This window comes from Augochlora pura, chromosome 11 (assembly GCF_028453695.1).
Source record: "Augochlora pura isolate Apur16 chromosome 11, APUR_v2.2.1, whole genome shotgun sequence".
NCBI lineage: Eukaryota > Metazoa > Arthropoda > Insecta > Hymenoptera > Halictidae > Augochlora > Augochlora pura.
In genome coordinates, this window is record NC_135782.1 from 2162403 (window position 1) to 2183265 (window position 20863).

The following is a 20863-nucleotide window of genomic DNA, read 5'->3' on the forward strand; positions in this document are numbered from 1 at the left end:
CGCGCCGTCAAGAGAAGTTTCCTGTCGCGAGGAAACAATCGATGGCGGCGCACAGTAGAGGAAATTGCGCCGTGGACGTTTAGTAATAATCCGGGAACCCCTTAATCTGGATCTGTTCCAACTTCTTCGGGTATTAAGCCGCGCGCGAATGGAACACGCTCTGATTTTTCAACGGGAAACCGGCTCTCGCGTTCCTCTCCCTCCGTTTCTCACCTGCCGGCTCGCGCGATTTAGCACAGATTAAAATTTCCCGCCTTTTCGCGACTCGAATCCTTCGCGACTTTTCTCGTGGCCCTTCGGAAAGCTTTCGCGCCAGCTTTGGCACCCACGAAACAATGAATCGCGAGCAAATGATTTCAAACGAATCAAGTTTGTACACACGAATGTTCCACGATTAAGTTTGCTCGCAAAGCGAATGAAAATTGTCCGAAAGAACCGTGCCGGGGCGACGTAGCTCGATGTTAACGAGAGAAACGGTGATTAAAGTCTCTGCCTGGCAGCGGTTTTTCCACGGAAAGTTTATCAGCGAGCATTGAACTTGCACATCGCAGGATCGACGATCGGCCCGAGCGAGATAATTAGGTCTCGAGGAACCTGTTTCTCCTCCCCTTTGGTATATTCGATGTCCGAGGAATCGCCCAAACCGGAAGTCGAGGCGACGCGACGCAACATCGAGGCGACGCGAATGTTGCTCCGACTTCTTTCAAGCCCAAGAAAACTTCCAGGGGACGTCGACGATCTTTTTGCCTCGAAGAATTTTTTAATTATCCTATCCTGCAGAACCGGTGATCATCGATTTTCTATTTTATTTATTACGGCGGGGCAGTGGAAAATTCCACGCAGAAGACCGTCTGTCGCGACGTGGTTCTTCTTTCCGATTAAACTTGTTTTCTCAATCATTTGATACATTTTACTGCGACTCGAGTTACTCTATTTTGTAGGTGTTTCATCTTTTATTTAGTATCTGATACTTGATTGGTGCAACAAAAGGGAATTGCATGCAGAATAAAATGCTTCGACATTCGTTGGCGTTGCTCGTCCATCAGCGATGGAAAGTGACGAAAGTAACACTTTGACAGGAATATTCGCGATGATAAAAGTGTCTAGGCTATCAAGCTAAGACTTCGGTCGGTTAGGTTAATTACCATGAAAATCCCATTATGCTCGATGACGTCAGCCGTCGCAGCAATCTTACCGACATTCAACGATCGATCGATCAAATTGCCTAAAAGAGGCCAGAAACACGGCCGCGAAACATCAATGCCGTCGCCAGTAATTATACGCGACTAATTAATTACCGCAATTAATGAGAACAGGAGAATGTAGCGTCAAGGATTGTCATTTAGGTAATTGATTTGTTTCCGATACTCGGCCCTTTAATGTCCCCTCATTAAAGACAAACTGCCGGAATAAATCAGAGTTAACTGTGCCTTAAATTCTCACCCCTTTAGCTTGCGAGAGACGGACAAATCATAAGAGATCGCGGCAATCGAAGTCAAATTCTCCCGCGGTCGCACATCCTGGCGTGTTCTCGATATCGCAATGCAATAAATTGGAATATGTATTCGGGACCGCTTCCCTCTAAATAATTAAAAACGATTCAATTCCTACTTTGTCCATTCCTTCAAATTATAATTGTTTGTTGAAAGTTCTTAACGTCGGACACGTCGGCGAATCTATCTCCGAATTCCGTGAAGAGAAGAGCTAAACATCCGCCATGTTCGAAAGAACTATTTAGATTATAACACGTACTATGTTACGATTTCGATAAGACTTTCCTAGCCGACATTTCCTTAATCTTTCCTTAATCTGACATTATTTGGCACACCTTACACGTCAATCTGGACCACTGTGCGGTGGATCGGTTCCATGTTCGATTCTATCGTCGAAGGACTACAGCGAGCAGAAGAAAAACTGCTGCGTCGAAGGAGCAGGAGAAATCAGTTTGAAAGAGAAGCCTAACTAATTGTAAGTGTCGAGAGGATTCGGTTGGTCGTCGCCGTGGCAAGGCAACCGAACAAACAGGTTCTAGGCAAAGAGACACCGGAGGTCGGTTATGCATGCGGGCCATTCATTTCCGGTTGGCCATTGTTTCGGGACGAACTGTACATTCAGTTGGCCGACCTTTTTTTCCGTTTACGAACGGAATAAAACGAACGACTCTGCTCTCGGCTCCGATCTGTTCTGCTCGACTCGCGCGTATATTCCACGGTTGTTTGCCGCGGTTACGTGCACTTCGGAAGCCTTTTAGCGCACTCCAGTTACTCTTTTTCCCCGCAATTAAATCTTTTCGCCGGCCACCCGCATCGCACCGTTCGTCTTCTACTACCGTCACGTGACCCTCCAACTCGAATGCAGGGAGCTAATTGAGGCAAGACTGCGTATCTTGCTTGACCCTGAGCCCGCAATCACCGGTAGCGCAGCACACCTGTTAATCCGCGGTTCCTAGGGTCCAAGGACCAGTCAACGACGGGCCCTACGATCGTTCTATTTCGTTGCCCGGCTCTTCGTTTTCACGACCATTTTACTATGCGAAGTACAGCTTCCCTAAAATCGACCTTTCAACTTTTCATAGTCTCATCCTCGACCAATTCGAATTTTCTTTAGCTCTCCTCTCTATTTTATTCTTTGAATAGTTTCGAGCAAAACTCACATTCGCCATGTAACGTGATGATGTCCAGCATGTAATGATTTTTAAAATGGGTGGTCTCGTTAACTCATCGTCACCGTTGGAGGCATCGAAAGACTGTATTTAATTTAATCATGGTTTCCGTTTATCTCCCGTTTGCGTCAGACTGATTCAAAACGGGCATCGAACGTTTAATTAAAATCCTATGAAGTCCTGGTACCGAAAGCAATTTAATTTCAATTTTCGAACACAATCGAGGTTTCAGTGAGAAAATTAAATGAAATTTCATAGCTTGGAACGGTGATGCTCGACGGAAAATATTTAATTTGGTTCTGCAATCAATTTCGGTCCGTGTCTTTGTTAAGGAACGATGAATAGGAAACGAACGGATCTAAGAAAACGGGAGACACGTGACCCGTTCGTTCTAATACTCCTTTCTCTCTCTCTCTCTCTCTCTCTCTCTCCCCCCCCCCCCCCCCCTCTCTCCGTATTGGTTTCTTTCGCTGGCCGAATTCAGCACACGCGAAAACACGCAAGCAAGCCGTAGGATAGCGTTCCGAATCACAACCCCTCCTGTTTTTAGCCTCCAGCACTATTGTGGCTGGTGAAAAGCTGCGCCCCCATTGGCATATTTCGGCCGAACATCTCCGAGTAATCTGCATCCCCGGCGCAATGATAATGTACCTGAGACGCGAAGCTTGTTCCTTCGCGAGACTTCTCGACACTGTGCTTTCCGAAGTTGTTGTTTTACGCTGGACTAGAATCTGGAATATTTTGGTCGTCTTCCCGGCAATAGTAATGTCATCAATTTTTTCGCAACACGATATATTTGTTTGCTTTCCGTATGATTTTTTAACAAAAATAATAGCCTATTTTTGTTCCATAACAGATTTATTTTCGTTGCATCAAATTCGTTCATCGATGAGGAAGTAACAACGTTGTTTTGTCGCTCGATTAAGATCGTTCTTTCTCCGTTTGCAGTCAGGAGAGAGATTGCAACGGTGTGTCTGTAAATTGGAGGCGAAAGAAATATTCGGTCGGCCGTCGAGACACAGTATTAGACGCGTCGATCAGGATGATCGATTGTCGATGGTAGGACGAAAGGGAGGAAAAGGTGTGGAAACGCGATTTTCCTCGGGTTTATTCATAGCTGGGGTTCAGCTCGGCTCGGCTCGGCTCGGCTCGGCTACGGTCCGGTCATTTGTCTTTCCCGGATCGGAAGAGAGTCGCGACCCTTCCCGTAGAAAATAGTTTCCGGTTTCCCCCGGGCTGGAGCATCCGGTCGCATTCCCGCGTTTACTCGGCCTGTAATTGATCCCGGTATCGGTTTACCGAAACGATTTACCGACGATACGGCCTTGGCCCGCGCGCGCGGCCCGTGTAACTTTCGTTGTCCGATTAATTGGACACGTTAATTGGTCTATTCGGTGACGAGTAACTTTGCGTTTTGTTGCTCAATTAAACGGAACGCGGCGCGGCGGTCGCCGAGCTCCGATGTAAATGGAATTCGAAAACGATGCCGGACGCACGCGTCGCGGACACCGTACTGTTCCGAATTATGATAGTTACGAAATGCTTTTCGAAAACTCTGCCGCTTTCCCAATCGAGTCTCTGGTTCCAACGATAAACACTAAAAACGTTTTGGACGTTCCATCAAATTCTGAAACATTTATAATTCACGAGGTTCGCTGAATCTTCCATTTTTATGGACGTAGGCACGAGCGAAATACGCAGCGGTCGAGAAAGCGGAGAAAGCAAGCGTTCGCTTCCGAAGTGTAAGTCGATCGAGGAGCGGTATTATTCGTTCGATAAACTCTCGGACGAGTCTCGGCATCATTAATCTGGACAGGCTCTAAACAATCATGAACCATTTGACAAGCTAATAGGATGGGTCCGGGGGCTGCATGCATCACTTTGATACGTCCCGCTAAAATTAGGCGCGCAGAAAGGCCACCATAAATGAGCTGATTTCACGTGGACGCATTAATCGCTGTTTGGCGAACTGATTAAAGTAATCACGCGGCACCCACTCCAGTAGCTCGTTAGTGCCTCTTTGAATTTTCCGGTCATGCCGGAAAATATTCGAGGCGGTGATATTCGTCGAGCGTACATCAAATTATTTTCCTCTATTCGTAACACAGGCAATCTCCTCCTTTGGAATTCGCTGAATGCGATGCTAAACCGTCGGTCAACACGTTCGCTAAATTTTTTAAATGGAAAACACTCGAAACGGCCGCGGCCTCATCCGGATTAGTTTTAATGACGCAAGGATCATCGACAAAATTCTACTTTAAAAATAATTCTCCGTTTCGCTCTGCACTAGCAATAAGAATCGTTTATTAATACAGTTTGACGAATTAAAAACTGAATTTGATAAATCGTATTCTATTTTCTGCGCGATTTTCTGCGCGATTTTCTGCACGTTTAGATGACCTCATTAATGAGTTATTGAAACGTTCTCGAACACCAACGACATTCTACGGGAAGCCAAAAGAGACAGTATCGGGAGCAACGAAATCCAGGGACCTTTCGGTTCGCTTTCCTACGACAATTACTTCATCTGTGCGGCAATAAATAGACGACTGAAACTGATATCGCGACCGATCTACGTCACGCGATCGTCTGTTCTCGTTTACAAAATGTATCGACATATTCCTTTCTCCGCTCCGGTGATCTATTTCTCGAGTATCGTATTTTGAATATGTATATGATCTGTGGAAACGGAGGCGGAGAGCAGAGAAGGATCGAAGCGGTTCTAGAACCATTGCTCTGCTCTGCACTTGGGCTGTTGTCTGTTCGCTCGAGACTCCCCCCCCCATCGATAATAACAATCGTGAGTGCACAAATATTGCAAAGTTCTTCTTGCAAATTGTCCCCGTCGATCCTCTTTATCTTATTCTACAAGTTCGCGTAGAAAGCCGAGCATCGCAATTTTGCAATTGGAAAATATGTGTTTAACACGGATGATCGAGTCCACGGTAGAGAGTTTTCCTCGATCTCTACGTCAAAGTCTAGGAAATGGGCACTTGTCTGGTTAGTAGTACTATTTTCCTGCAATTTCTGTGAATTAATTAGACGTGTCAGCAGCCCGTGTCAGGAGTCGGACATATCTAATCTCTCGGTGGAATTCGCGATACGACTGCAGCGTGAACATTGACACACTTCTCTGTTTGCGTGTTGCGTTTGCCGTTTTTGATGATTTCAGACTTATCGCGTCTAGAATTAACAGGAAGATCGGGCGCAAATACAAATCGTTGCAGCGACGTTTCAGCGTTCAACTTTAAATCGTTTGCCCAAATCGAAGACGTTTCAGCTTTCAAAAAAAATCATTTCCTCGTTCTCCACGAACACTTCTATAGTGTATACTTCCGATTTAGTGTTTTCGAATATTTTCGCGCCGTCCGCGAATCAATTATTTTCATCGATCGACACCGTCTCTGGTGTTTCGTTTTTCCGGAAATACAAAAGCAGATCCTTCGATCGAGGTAATATTCGATTCCATTGGAGCGACGGCGAATTCAGCGCGAGCGAGAAATCGCGAACAATTTTCCGCTTGCTTGGGAACTTTAATGTCTGAGAAACGGACAGGTGGAGAAGGAGGCGAGGTGGGAGGACAGACCGGCAGAAAAATCGTGAAGGGCTTCGGATTCGATCGGACGTCTTCGGTGCTTAAGGTCTCATGGAAAATGAATGCTCCGCTCTCTCTCTCTCTCTCTCTCTCTCTCTCTCTCTCTGTCTCTCTCCCCATCGGAGAATCCTCTGACAAAGGATACGGATACTCTGTTGCAATCTTTCTCGGGCTCCTTCACCGGACGGGCTCCATTTTATTATTGAAGTTGCTCGACCGTTTTCACGTGAATTATCTTTGGAGAACTCCCGACACTTTCTGCAGCTCGCACAAAACGTCGCAATCGTTGTTTCTCTCTTTTCAAATGTTATTATTAATCTTTTCTCTTCGGAGAACGCGTTTCGCTTTGCGTTCGGCGTCGCAATGATTGTTCTCCTTCGTGTGAAAAAGATTCAGGATTTTCCGAAACTTTGGCACTTCGTTGTTTGCATAAATTCGATTTTGTTGAAATTTACCAATGCCCGTTTTATGTATGCGAACGAATGTCGTATTAATCGATTGTTTTCTCTTGTTCCAGGCACTGGAAATTTTCAGGTGGGAAGGAATGTGTAACGATTTACGCGAACGGTGCAACCAAACATCAACCTCAATTTCGGTAAGTTTTAATCCAATCCGCATTTCAATCGATCGAATTTAAATCCATTAAAGTTTAATGATATTAACTTAATGTATGTACATGAATTTAAATTTATCGAAACGTATTAAACGTACGGAATTAATTTAATACGGATTTGAATACATTTCAATTTAATGTTCCGTGAACGAGGATTAGAGCCCCGCCATGGAGTACGCGGAGTTTAGGAGTTATTTAAAAAGTTTAGATTAGATTGCTCTAGTCGGCCCGACGCGTCGGTTCGTTCATAAAACGTTCTTACAGCCACGCCGTTGTACGTTCCTTTCGTTACCCTTTATCCCTCTTTTTCGCGCAGCCATTATTACCGTTCTCGTAGAGCGCAATTAATACACCACTATTATTTATTTACTGTCCGAACTATCAGACTCGCGAGAACGAAGCGTTCGCGGCATCTTCCTCGATGCCATCTTGAGAGAAGACGGTCGCATAGAAAGTGGGAAATAATTGGGAACAAAGCGGCAACGAAAGTTGAAATACCATCAAACTCCAATGTCTTTAAAAATTATAAGCATTTCTTCCACGATTACGCTGCCAATACGTAAGTAGACCGCGGATTCTTAGGCGTTTGTTATCTATTAAACTCTCCGAAGAATTGTGCTGGACGTTTCCATCGAAACCACCCTGTAGAGTGACTTGCCGGCGTCCGACGACCAGGGCCGCAACGTTTCTCGGGAAGCGGGGCGACATGATGGGCCAATAAAACCTGAAAAATTACTGTGCAATCTCCGCCACGGATACATCCAGGTACACAGGTCCGTGGTGCGATGATGGATGCACAGCGCAGCCAACAACTTCCGGCTGGAAAAGTCGACTGCGGGGGGGGGGGGGGGGGTAGGAGACGACGGGATAGCAATAGAAGAGGAAGAAGAGGAAGAAGAGGAAGAAGAGGAAGAAGAAGAAGGTAGCAAGCAGACAGGCAGACAGGCAGGCAGGCACAGAGGACAGGGCTTGTCCCAAATTAGAAAATAAAGGTGCACGGGAGAGAAACGGGGGACGGGGAAGGAAAAGGCGGCCTTTATTTGGCCGATCCGTCTTTTATTTTGTCCTCGGATCCGCTTTGTCCCGTGAACGAGCGTTCGTCTCGCGGTGCGGGAGCCAGGGGTGGTCGGCGATGACGCGAGGGTCGAGGGGAAACGGGGAAGCAAGCAACCGTTGGCTAAACACGCGACAAACAGCCGCCGTCTGCTCGAATAATCGCAGCTTCTTGTTCGGGGCTCACCTTTATTACCATTTACGTCCGCTCGTTTTATCGGCTGCCGCGTCGACAGCCAGTCGACTCGCTGCCGTCGTTCCTTCTCTTTCCGTCTCCCGAACTTGCTCTTTTCGATCGTGGAAGGCTGCTTGATACACTTATTTAGGATCCAAACTATTAATTAGCGAAACTTGAAAATTGCCGCGATTTAAGCTGCTATAATTTCGTAGAGGAGAGGCTCGTAATAAACTCGAACCTATTTTAAGTAGTGAACGTTCTTCCAACATGCTCCCGTATGATACTGAAAAGACGAGACACGTTCTTTCCTAAAAAGTTTACGAATCGATACGTCTGCAAATAGATTGGACAATTTTTCTCACAACGACTGGCCCTAACGCGGATTGGAAGATTAAATTCTCCTCGCGACAACGAGCGTTTGAACTCTTAGCGTACGATTTTGTCGAGTTGCTTTATCGAGGTTTGGAGCGAGAATGGAGTTTCCAAGCAGTTTTCTTCGAAAGATGGGGACGCGAAGCGATCCCTGGTCCTAATTAGAGCAATGAGATTCGTTCTCGACGGTGTAATAGCACGCACCGCGTCGAGCAGAGAGGATAGAATGGCCGGGGGCGGAACGTGGCATCTCGAAATTAGTATCGCCGGCGAGAACGAGTTTTACGAGACGCGTGTAATTGTCTAGAACGGTGTTAAACTACCTGGAAGATACGTTGAAGCCACCTTTTAGAAGGATTTACGGCAGTTCTCTATCCTGTCCAGGGTTCCTCCTTCGTTTATTACACGCGAAAACTGTGGGCGGCACGCGATACGCGTTCTTCCTCGTAAAATGGATAGCTTGGATCTTGATGCGGTTGTAATAGACCTGACTTTGTTTGAAGTAGTGAACTGAACACGTCTTAGCGAAACGCAACGCGGACGATTCAGCAAAGACTATAATTGTTTTACCTCCACTTTTGGAACGACTCGATATGTAATTATAGATATTCATATACATATATTACAGTATCGAACGCTTCGCGACGATGTCAAAGACGATAGAGATGCCGAACGATCCCAGCGCGATTCAGCGATAAATAGTAAGAGAAGTAATAATAAAGAAGTTTAGTGATCAGCGATAAAATCGCGAGCCAGAGCGCCGTGAAACTTTTGTGAAACCGGATCGCCGATTGGAACTTTCGATCGCCAGTGCATTCTGCCGTGAATTACACTGTATTCGATTCGAGTCGAGCCCGCAACAAAGTGCTGGGTCCGAGCGGCGTTTGTTTAATTTCAATTGGATGAAATTGGATAAAGCACGGCGCGCGATTCACAGGTTTAAACTTTAATAAGCTTCCAAGAGAGGCGGATCCAGGAGCTGCTACGGGCGATACAACTTTCCGTTTAAATTCGTTAACCCCCTCCCCGTCCACGAAAATGATTCATTACTGGAAATATTTCTTTCCATTTCGAAGAATGGATGTTGTAGGTCTTCGCCCTGGAAACTCGTTCCGTGTCTCGAAAGCCAAGCTCGATTTTACCTCTGTCGACGATTAGCGAATAATCGCGAGCTGGGTTTATTAAAACTGTTCTTATTAAAACCGCTACCAATGTGAGTGAGTCACCGTCGATTGTCAATCGACCCAAGGGCCCGTAAACGATAATCGAACCGCCGATCTCTCATTTTCAACCTGTTCAGCAGCAGGTTACGAACAGAAAGCTTACTACAAACAAAACGGGGTACGTTATTAGCGAGGTTTGAAGCGTGCGAGTAAAGACTGTTGTAATTGGAAAAGGAAGAAACTGTTCTGGAACACGAAGTACAACTATTCGGAAAATTTCCTGTGTAAAACGAAAGATCGAGGGTGTGAAAATTATCCCCGACGACTACCGACGATAGACGCTCGCGGTCGTTTCGTAACATTGGCGGCCAGATAAAACCCAGATAAAAAGGAGAACCGCGGCGAGCGAATGGGTTAAGTAAGGAATTACGACAGAGGACACTGAACCGGTGAAAGAAAGATACAGGCGGGGCGGTGGATTTAATCGTACGAAACGGTGCTCGACGAAGCAAATCTGCATCGGCCAGTTAACGCTCCACTCCGGAGGTATAGTAGCTGCGCACACATAAGACACGCGGCGCTGATTCGAGCAGGAGCACCGAGATTTATAGATCGAGGGCTTTGTCGCGATTGTTGGGCTCGTTCGACTGTTGCGTGCTTCCCAGAATCCATTTCGGGCCATTGGATCCGGGAACCGATTAATAGTTCGCGAAACAAATTCGTGTTAATTCGTCGAGCCGTCTTGTTTATCGACCAGTCTAGTTTCTTCGGATACTGAATTAATCGAGCCATGCAAGATTGTGTGCATGATGTCGCGGGAAAAATTGTTCGAAGAAAAAAGGCTCTGTTCGCACGATTCTTGGAAACGTATCGACGACATTCTGTGTGCACGCGGTCGATCGCGGTCGATCGCGGTCGATCGCGGTCGTTCCGAGGCTAATCGAAAGGGAAAGAAACGATTTTACAGAACGTCGATGTTCCGCGGCGATTCCAAGAAAGAGGAGACAAGCAGAAATGTTTTCCTTCCTTTATCAACTTTGATAAGCTGGAAACGGTGTATTCGTGAAATCCACAGTCCAATAATAATAATAGCAATGTAAAAATTGATTCGACGGACGTTGGTTGGTCCTAGCTCCATCTAGACATTTTTCAGAATGATGAGAGCCGCGGTATCGCAAGAGTCGCGAATTCCCGTTAGTCGATAATCAGGTCAGAGGTCGGAACTCCGATCTAATCAACTCCGAGGAGACCGCGGCAACAGTGGCACATATAAAACTGTGCTCTGTCTGGCGGTCGATCAGTTTTTAGCCGTCGTTGGAAAGAATAAGAAGTGCAACCGTCCGTCCTTAAGATGTCCGGAATCGTTCGCTCGTTATTGCTCGTTCTGGCAATCGCGAGCGTCTCGTGGGCGACGGATCAGGACGCGACTTGCGTCCGTCCGAGCGGCTACACGGTTTGCCACCGCAAAGGGGTTTTGGTCGACGTGACTCAGCAGGAGTCCGAGGACCGACTGGAAATCGACGACCTGGACCTTCTGGCGGTGAAAGAAGGCGCCTTCAAGAACGTGAACACGCTGCGCCTCAGCTTCGGCTTGGGGAACAAGATCTCTGTGCTGAAGAGGGAGTCCTTCACCGGATTGAAGAAGCTGGAGCGGTTGGACATGGACAGCAACGTGGTGTCTTTGTCCCCGAACTTGTTCGCCGAGCTGAAGCAGCTCAAGTCCTTGTCCTTGATCTTCAACAAGATCAATGCCGTTCCCAAAGACTCGTTCGCTGGCCTGACGAACCTGATGTGGCTGTATCTGGGCCACAACGACATCGAGGCGATCACCAAAGACTCTCTGTCGGGACTGACCTCCTCTTTGTACTTCCTCTGGCTGAACGACAACAAAATCGCCAACATAGAGCCTGGCAGCTTCGGCCACACTCCCGACGTGCAGCGTCTTCATCTGGAGAATAATCGACTCGCGTCCATCCAGCCTGGGACATTCAATGGTCTCCATCAGCTCGACGGACTCTTCCTCGAGGAGAACCAGCTGACCAGCATTTCCGCGAAGGACTTCAAGGGCCTGACCGCTCTCAGGATTCTCAAGTTACAGATGAATCAGATCGCCAGCATCGAAGTCGGCGCTTTCGCCGATCTGGGACAACTGGAGGAGCTGGATCTCCGAAAGAATCGATTGACTTACGTCGAGTCTGGGTTGCTTAGCGGACTGATCCGGCTGAAGAAGATCGATCTGTCCAATAATCAGATCGGTCGGGTGGATTCTGACGCGTTCCTAGGAGTCCCAGCAATCAGGGATATCAATCTTGATAATAACAACATGACTAACGTGAACACCAGACAGTAGCTGCGCAAGTACGGATATTTTAGTTCGGATAGTTCTCGATTAGATTAGATCCAACGAATGTTAAAGCAATTTGAAAAAGTTTCGATACGAAGAAATAAAAATGTGATTTTCGCCCAATAAACGACGCTCTCTGCACGATTAATTCGCGATCGGTGTCGGCGTAGGCGTAATTTACAAAGTTCCGAGTAATTTCACGCTTTTCAAATTCCCTAACGCAACGCGCTTGGCTCGCGGATCACGTTGCGTCGGTCGTTGCGTCGGTCGTTGCGTCGCCGACGGTCGGCGGGCTCCTCCATGTGAGTGCAACGACGGCGCCGGGTATATTCCGAGGTGCCGCGACGCAGGATCGTAGCCGTCGGACGCTGTAAATTGTAAATCAAGTTCCAAGTGTCTCCAACACTTCGCTTCTGGACAGACTCGCACAAGTATCTGCTTTCTGAAACAATATACGCGTCCCGCTCGGCGCGGATCGCTTAAAAGCCGCACTTTCACCATCGCGCGCACAGCTCGGTGCCCGTCGCTCTTGCACCGATCCGATCCGATCCGATCCGATCCGATCCGACCCGATCCGATACGATACGATACGATACGACCGGGTCTACGCGTCTCGAGCTAGCCCTTGTAATAAATATCGGGTGTCGCGATGAAAGATGACATGTCGTCGAGTAGGCCGCGCTGTAGATTCGAGGGGAATAAATGGCTCTCGGTGCTCTCGTAACTTTCCTCCGCGTTAATCAGCCCGAGGCCCGATTACGCTTCATTGTTGTTAAATAGAGCAATGAAATCAGCGCGCCTCGTTGCTCGGCTGCGAACCTTTCTGATAAATAAATCTCACCTGCGTCGAATACACGGTTGAATAAAGTCGTGTGCCTGCGCTTCTCTCTTCTCGCAGATTCAGTCGTCCGAAAGTAGTCTAACGGGATTCTGCTGGCATTCCCCTGTCTTCACTGTTCTATATTTCATTTATCCAGTTTTACCATAAGTGGATTAACGCTACATTGACTTGGACACAGCGCCGGATATCGAGCCGTTTGCACACTATTTAGGCAACAGCGAGTTCCACGGTTCCAATTTGTGATCCGTCGCGGTTTTGTGTCGAACAAATGGCGGAACCATTTCGAACGTAGACACGTCCTTGACTCGCCTCGCCTCGCCTCGCCTCGCCTCGGAAAAAGAAACGCGAGCAAACTCGTGGAAGGAACGACCTCCCCTGAGAAAACTGCAGAGTAAGATCCAGCCCCCGTCCAACTCGGTCTCCTCGAGTCCACGAGGAACCAACCAACGACCCTGAACTTGCGCGCGATCCCTCTCGCGTTTTCCGAGAACGACCCATTTTCCTGGCAGGTTCTCCGGTGGCTTGCGCCGTTCCCGGGTAATTAAGTGACCCCGAAACAAGGCTAATTATTCGAGCGACTGTTCTCGGCTTCGAAAAGGGAAAGAAAGGCGGCGACCGGTATAAATCGTTTTCGCGTTCGGACGCCAAGTTAGCGAAACTCCGGGAGAGGAAAGCCGGAACAATGGTCGGAAGGAGGGGCGAGACGAGCGACACAAGAGGTAGAAAAATTAAAAGGAGTCGAAGAAAACGGAGGAGAATGCTGGCAGCGGAAGGTTGTAGGAGCGCGGGATACTCTGGATGGAGAAAATATCGCCGATAAATGTCCGGTTGTCGTCGAGATACATACGTAGATACCCGAGATATTTTCTTAGCGTGACGGTTTCTGATATTGCCGGGCAGCCCTCCTCCGCGGAGGCCCTTCCACGGGCGGGATCGATTTCGACTTGGCTGCCGGTGATATTAAAGACGCCAGATTCGCTCGATAAGCTGCAAAAGACGGGCTGCTGCTTTACGAGCAACGCGTTTTCGAGGAGGAAACTCGTTCGGGGACCAGCTGCTTCCGGTCCCCGAGGATGTTTGCGGATCGTTGCTACGTCGGAATCATCCTGTCTGACCTAACCCGACCGGCGTCGTTATCTTCGCTGTATAGTGCTTCGCTTCGCCTCGGTCTCTTTCGTCGGTTTCCAAGTCGTTTCACCGTTATACCTACGCTGCGGTCATTTATGCAATATTTCTCGGACAAATTGCGGGAAACGCGGGAATGTCTCGCAAATAATCCCTCCGATCCGTATAAACGGAAAAAACATCGAAATCAACTTTGACGATCTCCGGACGGAATACCGTGCGGATGGTCGAACGTTTCCGATACTTTGTAACACTTTTTTTTGTAACAGTTCTCGCAATCTTTGAAAGGGCTAAAACGACTTAGAGACGATGCGCGGCTAAGTTGGTATAGAAAATGCTCTTCGAAAGTAAAGCTCGGGAAATGTCTCCCAAAGGATATCCAAGACTAAAAACGGGGAAAAATGTGAGCGGCCACGGGAAACAAAACAACAAGGCTCTTCGATGGCTTTCACGTGCCGAAGACAACAGAACTTCTCTCCCGTGTCTTTGTGCCCGAACGTTTAACCCATTTCCACCGTAAAAAGGGATCCAACGCTCTTTGACTGCTGTCGGAGAATGTGTTAGGCTTCAGCGAGTCGAAAGCTTTCGAACGTTGCGTGTCCGTTGTGTTTTGCGGTTCTTAAAGCCGCGTCGGGGTGGAATTCGTCGTTTGTTAGAAAACCGATTGGCTAAAATCAATGCAAAAGTAAAATTCAATGCTCGATGGAATCGCGGGATCGCGTGCGCAATTTTTCAACGAGTTTTGTCTCGACGTTGATTAGAACAAAGTTTCGTTTCTCTGTTAAAAGTCGAATGGTGAATTATGTATTTGCGTATATCTATAATGGTGGTTTAGAGTTCCGAGAGTTCCAGAAGATTTTTGGCGCGACCGATTTGGTTCGAGGCGGGCCTGAAGCAATTGATATTCGGCGACACCCGTCATTTTTCGATTTACATTCGAAATTCGAGGCATATCGTCCGTGACATCTTTTCGAGCGCGCCGCGGACGATTTTCAAGGCTGCCTGCTTCACTCCCACCTAGGTAACTTTCTAAGGTATCGGTGAAAATCCGAGAAGAGCGATTCTCCTCTCGCTTGCGAGGTCATCGAACGACTGCGAGCGTCCCAGTCGCTAGTTCTGGCTCTGGCTCTGGCTCTCGCTCTGGCTCTCGCTCTGTCTCTGGCTCTAGCCGGTGCAGCCACAAAACTATTGTTTAACGCCTCGTTCTCTCCCAACTCATCCTATTGTTCCTCTCCGAAAACTAAAAGCTAAAACACACAACTTCTTTCCCCGAATAAACCTCAACATTTTCGAAATTTTCCTTATTTCCATGAATCGATTTTAAATCGGAGAATTCGAATTAAAGTATTGGTACCCCGTTTTCTATGCATGTACCAAGCATTGACGAGACAAGTCCCGCATACTAATTCGATTACTATTCTATTTCTATATCACTTTACCGTTCTGCGTAGACAATTATAATAAGAAGACATCTGACCCGATAGGTCAACCCCCTTCTTAGCTTCGTTATAAAGGAATACCATGTCCAGCTTTAATTTATTATTTCTACCCTGAACAATAACACGTTTGTGGTTTTCAGAAGTGCCTAGCATGCATACCGGCCTTTTATCCGTTCACTTTAAAAATCTAACGCCGCTCCAATTTTGAAAATACATGAACACAACCCGTTGCTGTTTCCGTTTTGCCCGCAGCGGGACAAATTTTTTATTAATTTTTATTGTATCACAAATGTTCACAGAATTGCATGCGATGGTGAGAATTCGAATCAGACCTCTACTATCCGAGTAAAATTAAATAAAGTATTCCAAAATTAGGGCTAAAACTGGTCCGGTCAGGTTTATTTAACATTTACAGCTATACCATAATCAAATTGATCTTGGAAACTATAGCATTAGACCCACGGAGCAGACCGTGAATTCGAGCGCCGCCCCACGGAGAGAACTCCGAAAATCGGCGCCGTCGTCGTCAACGTGTTAAACGAACGCCCAGACGGCATAAACTCCGTTTAGGCGGTCGACGGCTGATACGAATGGCAGACACGTTCTTTTTGTCGCGCGTTTCGATTAAAATTCATTCGGTAATTCGTGACGAGCGTCCTCGTCTGCGTTCGATTGGCGCATTTTCGAGCTGGAAGGGCACGTAATAAGCCCGTGGCCGGCCTTGCAAATATCGTTTGTAATGCGAGGACGTGCACCGGGGCTTGTTATCTGGCTGCAAAAGCGACAGATGTTCGTCGCGTGGCAAACAGTTTATTGTTTCTCCGTAGCGAGCTCCGCACAAGCCTCCTGTAATTAACCATTCGATACGTTTTCGGTATTATAGCGTGTTGCGAAATACGTCGGGTTCTCGCTCGCGCACGTATCACTTACAATTGTTAACTCCGACGTTGAACAATGCTGCAGAAGCTGCAATGTTCGAAACAATACCGTGTCCCTAGCAAGGCGGGTGGTCCGAAGATTATGCCGGCGTAATTGGAAAATAATTCGATGGCGTAGAAACTTTTCGCGCGTAGTTCCGTCCAGCTTCTGTGCAGTAGAAGATTATGTTGGACACTCGAGGATCTTTAGATATCCTTGCACCTGAGACGTCGTTAGAAAATTTCGTCAACCCTTCGGGGGGGGGGAGCATTGTAAATTAAATTTTGCCAAGGATCCTATCATGAGAGTGCATGGGTCTACTAAATATAAAACTCGATCGATTCACATCGATCTCTGCGCAACCTTGAAGGTTTGCCGAATTTTTGGACCGTTTCTTTCGGCTCTTCGAACGACCCTGTGAACTTTCCAGAAAGCCCCCACGAAAGCTGCGTGCAAAATAATCGAAAGAAATTGGCTGCCAGAGCCGGCGTTCGCGAGAAGCAACTAGGAAGGGATCGCCGAATAAAATCGCGCGAAAAAATCGGTGCTCGACGAGCATGTACGGCAGCGGCGATCATTGGCTCTGACATTCACGAGGTAGTTGGCTCTTTTTATGGCGATGCGGCATGGCGTGGCAGGATCGTAGGTCGAAGCCGAGCGACCGAGCGAGCGTAGTTTCGCAAGCGAGCACGCGGAAGCGATTCCGCGCGATCGGCTCGTAACTCGTAACTCGTAACACGTCGCCGAGCGTTCTCCTCGAGCGGAATGCCTCTACTCTTCACTTCTGCTCACGCGGTCGTCGATGGACTTTCTCTTTTTTTTTCCTCAGCGAACGCGATCTCGAACGAGTTCGCGGAAGCTCCCCTCATCAGCAGCGAAGATATTTTTCGGTGTTTACCAGCGAGCGACGGGAGAATTCCGCTCGAGCTCCTTCGCAGGAGGAACGAATCGGTGGAAAAAAGGTCGCAAACTGGCGGGGGAGCGCAAACGTGAGATATATCGGAGGAGGCCGCGGAGCCTCTTGCGGGAAACCGTGCCGAAACTATTCACTGGAGTGTGACTTTGAAGCAAGAACGCGTCGAAGAAATCGTCGACGCGCTCAGAAATTGAACGACTCCACAATGGAAATGGCAGCCGTCGTGAAATAGCGATGGTTGTTCCGGTAGCTCGACGCTGCACCGAATTTCCATGAATTTAGCCCTGGTGTTCGGAAACGTTTCGCGTTATACAACCGTGTGGCGGCTCGCGATCGCGAGTCGCGTTCCAACTTTTATGGCTTCGAGAGCACCAGTGATCTCGTCTACAGAAAATGGAGGATAATTTGTTCGCCATGAAGCTCCCGAGGCGGCAGCTAATTCCTCCGGGTTCCCGTTCGCGTTATCAAAAGCTTTTTATCAGAATTTCACACTCGCCTCTTTCAATATTCAAAATCCCCGCTTGGCGACGGCATTATCGCGGCTCATTTAATTTTTTACCGGGAATTTTCTATCTCCTCTACCTTCACCGCTGAAAACACAGTTAGGGGGAGTAATCTTCCGCGGATCAACCGCTTCTTTTTAGAAAAGAAACTCGCCCCCCCCTCTCTCTCTCTCTCTCTCTCTTTTACTTGCAGGATATCGACCCGGCGATGGGGTTTCTTTTATAGAACGTTCCTCGCAGAAATGATTTGTCGCGGTGCCATCCACTTTGTGCAGGAACGATCCTATAACGGCGAGCCGAACGTCCGGTTCTTTTTTCCTTTAGGCTCGAAGAAAACGATCGACGCTCATCTTTGTGCCGAGGGAAATCCCTTAAACGTTTTCACGAAAAGCCTGCCGAGAATCGTCGATTACTTTTTATCGCAACCACCGATTCGTGAACATTGATCAACGTTCGTTCCTTTCCGATCGAAACGAACATCGATCCGTTCTTTAATGAATTCAAATCGGCCGAGATCACCTCCCGGGTTCGCGGTTTCCCAAAATGTTGATAGCTTTCGCTTCGAAAGGACTCTTGTCCTTTGAAACCCTCTCTGAATTCGCAGTCAGAACACTGTCAAATATTTTCAAAGATACTCTACTAATGGGGAAGCTCGTCGATCCCTGTCGAGGACAGAAGGAGTACTCCAAGAGATTTCGTAGTCCAGCCAGGTCCTCGGAGACCTCTGAAGAATCTAGATTTTTCCAAGACAATCTTGGCTGACCCCAGACTCTCCGAAAAAGGTTCGGCCAGTGTTCAGCGACGTTAAAGTAGAACAATTATGGTAGTATTCGACTACCCTAGAGGTTCTCGAGGACCCCAATCAGATCTTGGAGCTTCCTCGCAATTTGCCAACCGGCGATGGAGTCGTTGAAAAATTCTTAAACATTTCTCGGCGTCCCGGAGCCAACTCGTGGACCCTCGAAGGACACTCGGGAGTCCTTAAGCTTTTTTTCTTTAAATCTCGAGGGAGCTCGGAAGTTGTCGGAAGATTCTTTAGAGGCTTGTTACGTTCTCTAGGGTCGCTTGACCGACTCGCGGGAGTGTCTAACTCGATCCGTAGAAACGAAATTGCATCAAGTTCGCCAACCATCCTCGAATCGGGCGCATGCAATTCCGCGCGCAATTCTGATCGGAAGCGGACGCGGGGTCCTGGAACTTTCGAGAAAACCATTTTCATAGGAGAACGTTTCCGCGGCGAGTCCGAGCGCAGTTTTACCGAGCAGAATCGAGGCTGGCCGTCTTGAAAATGAGAACCTGCTCGCAATCATCCACCGTCTATTCCGCGGAGCCCCCTACGCCACCAAGTTCATCGATTGCGCAATGACTATCGGTGGATTGCGGATGTTATGTGTCTGCAGCTTCGTGAAAATTATCCGGCAGAACGGAAGATTCTGGTCAATTTGAATAGTATTCGTCGTCGTCGTCGTCGTTCCCTCAGTTACTAGACAGAATTTCTTAGCTCGGCCGATGGCCGTCTCGAAACGGTGCCAATCTACAATAGAATGACCAACATTAGCAGGACAGATTTTTGCAGTTTAATCGGCTATTACATATTATAATTCTGTGTATTTGAATTTTAAATACTGCTACAAAGAGCGCTTTGGCAAATTTTTATGGAAGAAAATTCGTTGGCAATCCCGCCAACGATCGCGAGAGAATCGTTGACCAGAGGCGACTGAAAAGTCAGTGCAGACAATGGAATTGCGATCTTGACATTAGGCGTGGCAGTAGAGTTGCGACACAACGGCGTTCGCTTATCCTCGAGGATCACGATCGCCGTCGATGGAAAATGTCTTCCGTTCGATTTGATCCGACTCGATTCAATTCGATTCACTGGCGGCGGCCACTGTTCGCGTACAGAGCGTAGACGCAGCGGTACGATTTCGATAATTGCTCGTGGGAAGTCACGCCTGTCCCTGTCACCCTCTCGGTGTTTATCATTGACGCCCGGAGTACGTGTCCCTTCGATCGATGCCAATTACCACGGTCTGACATTACGAGCATTACGAGGAATAGTGCTAGTGCTAGTGCTAGTGCTAGTGCTAGTGCTAGTGCTAGTACGAGTACGAGTACGAATCGGGGGGAGGAGGAGAGAGAACACAACACGTCTTCTTATGAAACGAATCGCCAGGCGTCTGTGCTGCTCGATCGTGCTCCGGTCGGTCCGCTGTAACCTTTTCCATTTTGCGCAACCCGATATTTCAATATGAATACAATCGCCGTCCGTGGATGCTTTCCCCACGGTTGCAAACCGAAAAAGGCGAAACACGGGACCGCCCCGCCGCGCTGCTGCGCCATGCCACACCGATTGTTGTGCAGTATTCTCTCGAGATCAAGCATCTCGTTTTTAGTCATTTATTGCATCGCACCCGCGTTAATTAATAATAAATGATCTTGTGATTTCGCCATTCGTTAAATAACGATAACAAAACGATGGAATTCGTTCGCAGGTTCACAGAAACCAATCTAATACGTATCGAATGAGTTGTTGAACTCGAAGTCGCGAGCGGTGGAACAAATAAAAATGACGAATCTTGCGTGCCGCGGCGCTCAGAAGGACTTTATTCGAGGAAAATCTATTTGTCATTACGTTTACGGGATCGTTCTGGCCAGCTTCGAACGCGTGTCCGGCTTTATCTTGAAAACAAATGGAAATTGCGAACGCTCGGTGCGCCGCGGCGTGGAAAAATACAACTTTGAACGTCTTTCGTTGTATGTCGCGGTGGCTTAATGAAACGATATTATGGATCAATTACCGCGATGAAAGAAATTCGATTTCAGGCGGTAACGTTTCCTGTTAATAGCGACAGAAAGCTGACCTTTCACGACTGCCTCGGACAGTTTTATCACCGCTCACTATCGCACAGTGTCCAATCGATACGGCAGAATCTGGTGCATTTTAATCGTTTAATTACGCGATTCCAGTTCCACGACCCATTTAAACACTTTTTGCCGGCAGCTGGCTCTCGCGCCCAGATTTCCTTGACAAGAGGAATTTGTGCAAATATTTCAAGTAGAATCGAAATTTTACTCGATTCCGATACAACGATCAATCGGTTTTACATAGAGAGATTTCCCGAACTACGGTATTATTCGTGG

At 47.6% G+C, this 20863-nt stretch overlaps 3 protein-coding genes across 6 annotated transcripts in view; 2 read left to right on the top strand and 1 right to left on the bottom strand.

The window, feature by feature from the left end:
* Positions 1-20863, bottom strand: part of Btk29a (tyrosine-protein kinase Btk29A) — a 140123-nt gene that overhangs the window by 21796 nt on the left and 97464 nt on the right. The window lies entirely within an intron of this gene.
* LOC144477287 (uncharacterized) overlaps positions 1-20863 on the top strand; it is a 90406-nt gene that overhangs the window by 21777 nt on the left and 47766 nt on the right. For both annotated transcript variants that reach the window (XM_078194897.1, XM_078194898.1), the window contains one exon: positions 6775-6852. In XM_078194897.1, coding sequence (XP_078051023.1) covers positions 6775-6852 — 78 coding nt within the window. The remainder of the gene's footprint in view (positions 1-6774; positions 6853-20863) is intronic.
* On the top strand, positions 10914-12107 carry LOC144477112 (uncharacterized). Its single transcript, XM_078194577.1, has one exon. It carries the CDS (start codon positions 10988-10990, stop codon positions 11984-11986), a length of 999 nt encoding a protein of 332 aa, XP_078050703.1. The 5' UTR covers positions 10914-10987; the 3' UTR covers positions 11987-12107.